The 396-nt window shown below is 59.8% G+C and overlaps 1 protein-coding gene across 1 annotated transcript in view; it reads left to right on the forward strand.

The window, feature by feature from the left end:
* EMH_0009630 (uncharacterized protein) overlaps nt 1–396 on the forward strand; it is a gene marked incomplete at both ends in the record, with an annotated part of 2098 nt that overhangs the window by 1229 nt on the left and 473 nt on the right. The window contains one exon of the mRNA XM_013498718.1: nt 1–393. Coding sequence (XP_013354172.1) covers nt 1–393 — 393 coding nt within the window. The remainder of the gene's footprint in view (nt 394–396) is intronic.

The following is a 396-nucleotide window of genomic DNA, read 5'->3' on the forward strand; positions in this document are numbered from 1 at the left end:
CAGGTGATGTTGCTGCAGCAGCAGCAGATGATGTTGCTGCAGCAGCAGAAACTGTTGAAGCAAGAGGAATTGAAGCTGTACTAGCAGCAGCAGCAGCAGCAACAGCAGCGTTGGCGCCGGCAGAGAGCCCAGCGGCAAACATAGATGCAGCAGCAGCAGCAGCAGCAGCAGAAGAAGCTGCAGCAGCAGCAGCAGAAGAGGCTGCAGCAGCAGCAGCAGCAGAGCAGGCTGCAGCAGCAGCAGCAGAAGAGGCTGCAGCAGCAGCAGCAGAAGAGGCTGCAGCAGCAGCAGCAGAAGAGGCTGCTGCAGCAGCAGCAGAAGAGGCAGCAGCAGCAGCAGCAGAAGAGGCAGCAGCAGCAGCAGCAGAAGAGGCTGCAGCAGCAGCAGCAGAAGAGG

Source organism: Eimeria mitis, genomic scaffold (assembly GCF_000499745.2).
Source record: "Eimeria mitis Houghton genomic scaffold, Emh_scaff366, whole genome shotgun sequence".
In the NCBI taxonomy this organism is placed as follows: Eukaryota; Apicomplexa; class Conoidasida; order Eucoccidiorida; family Eimeriidae; genus Eimeria; species Eimeria mitis.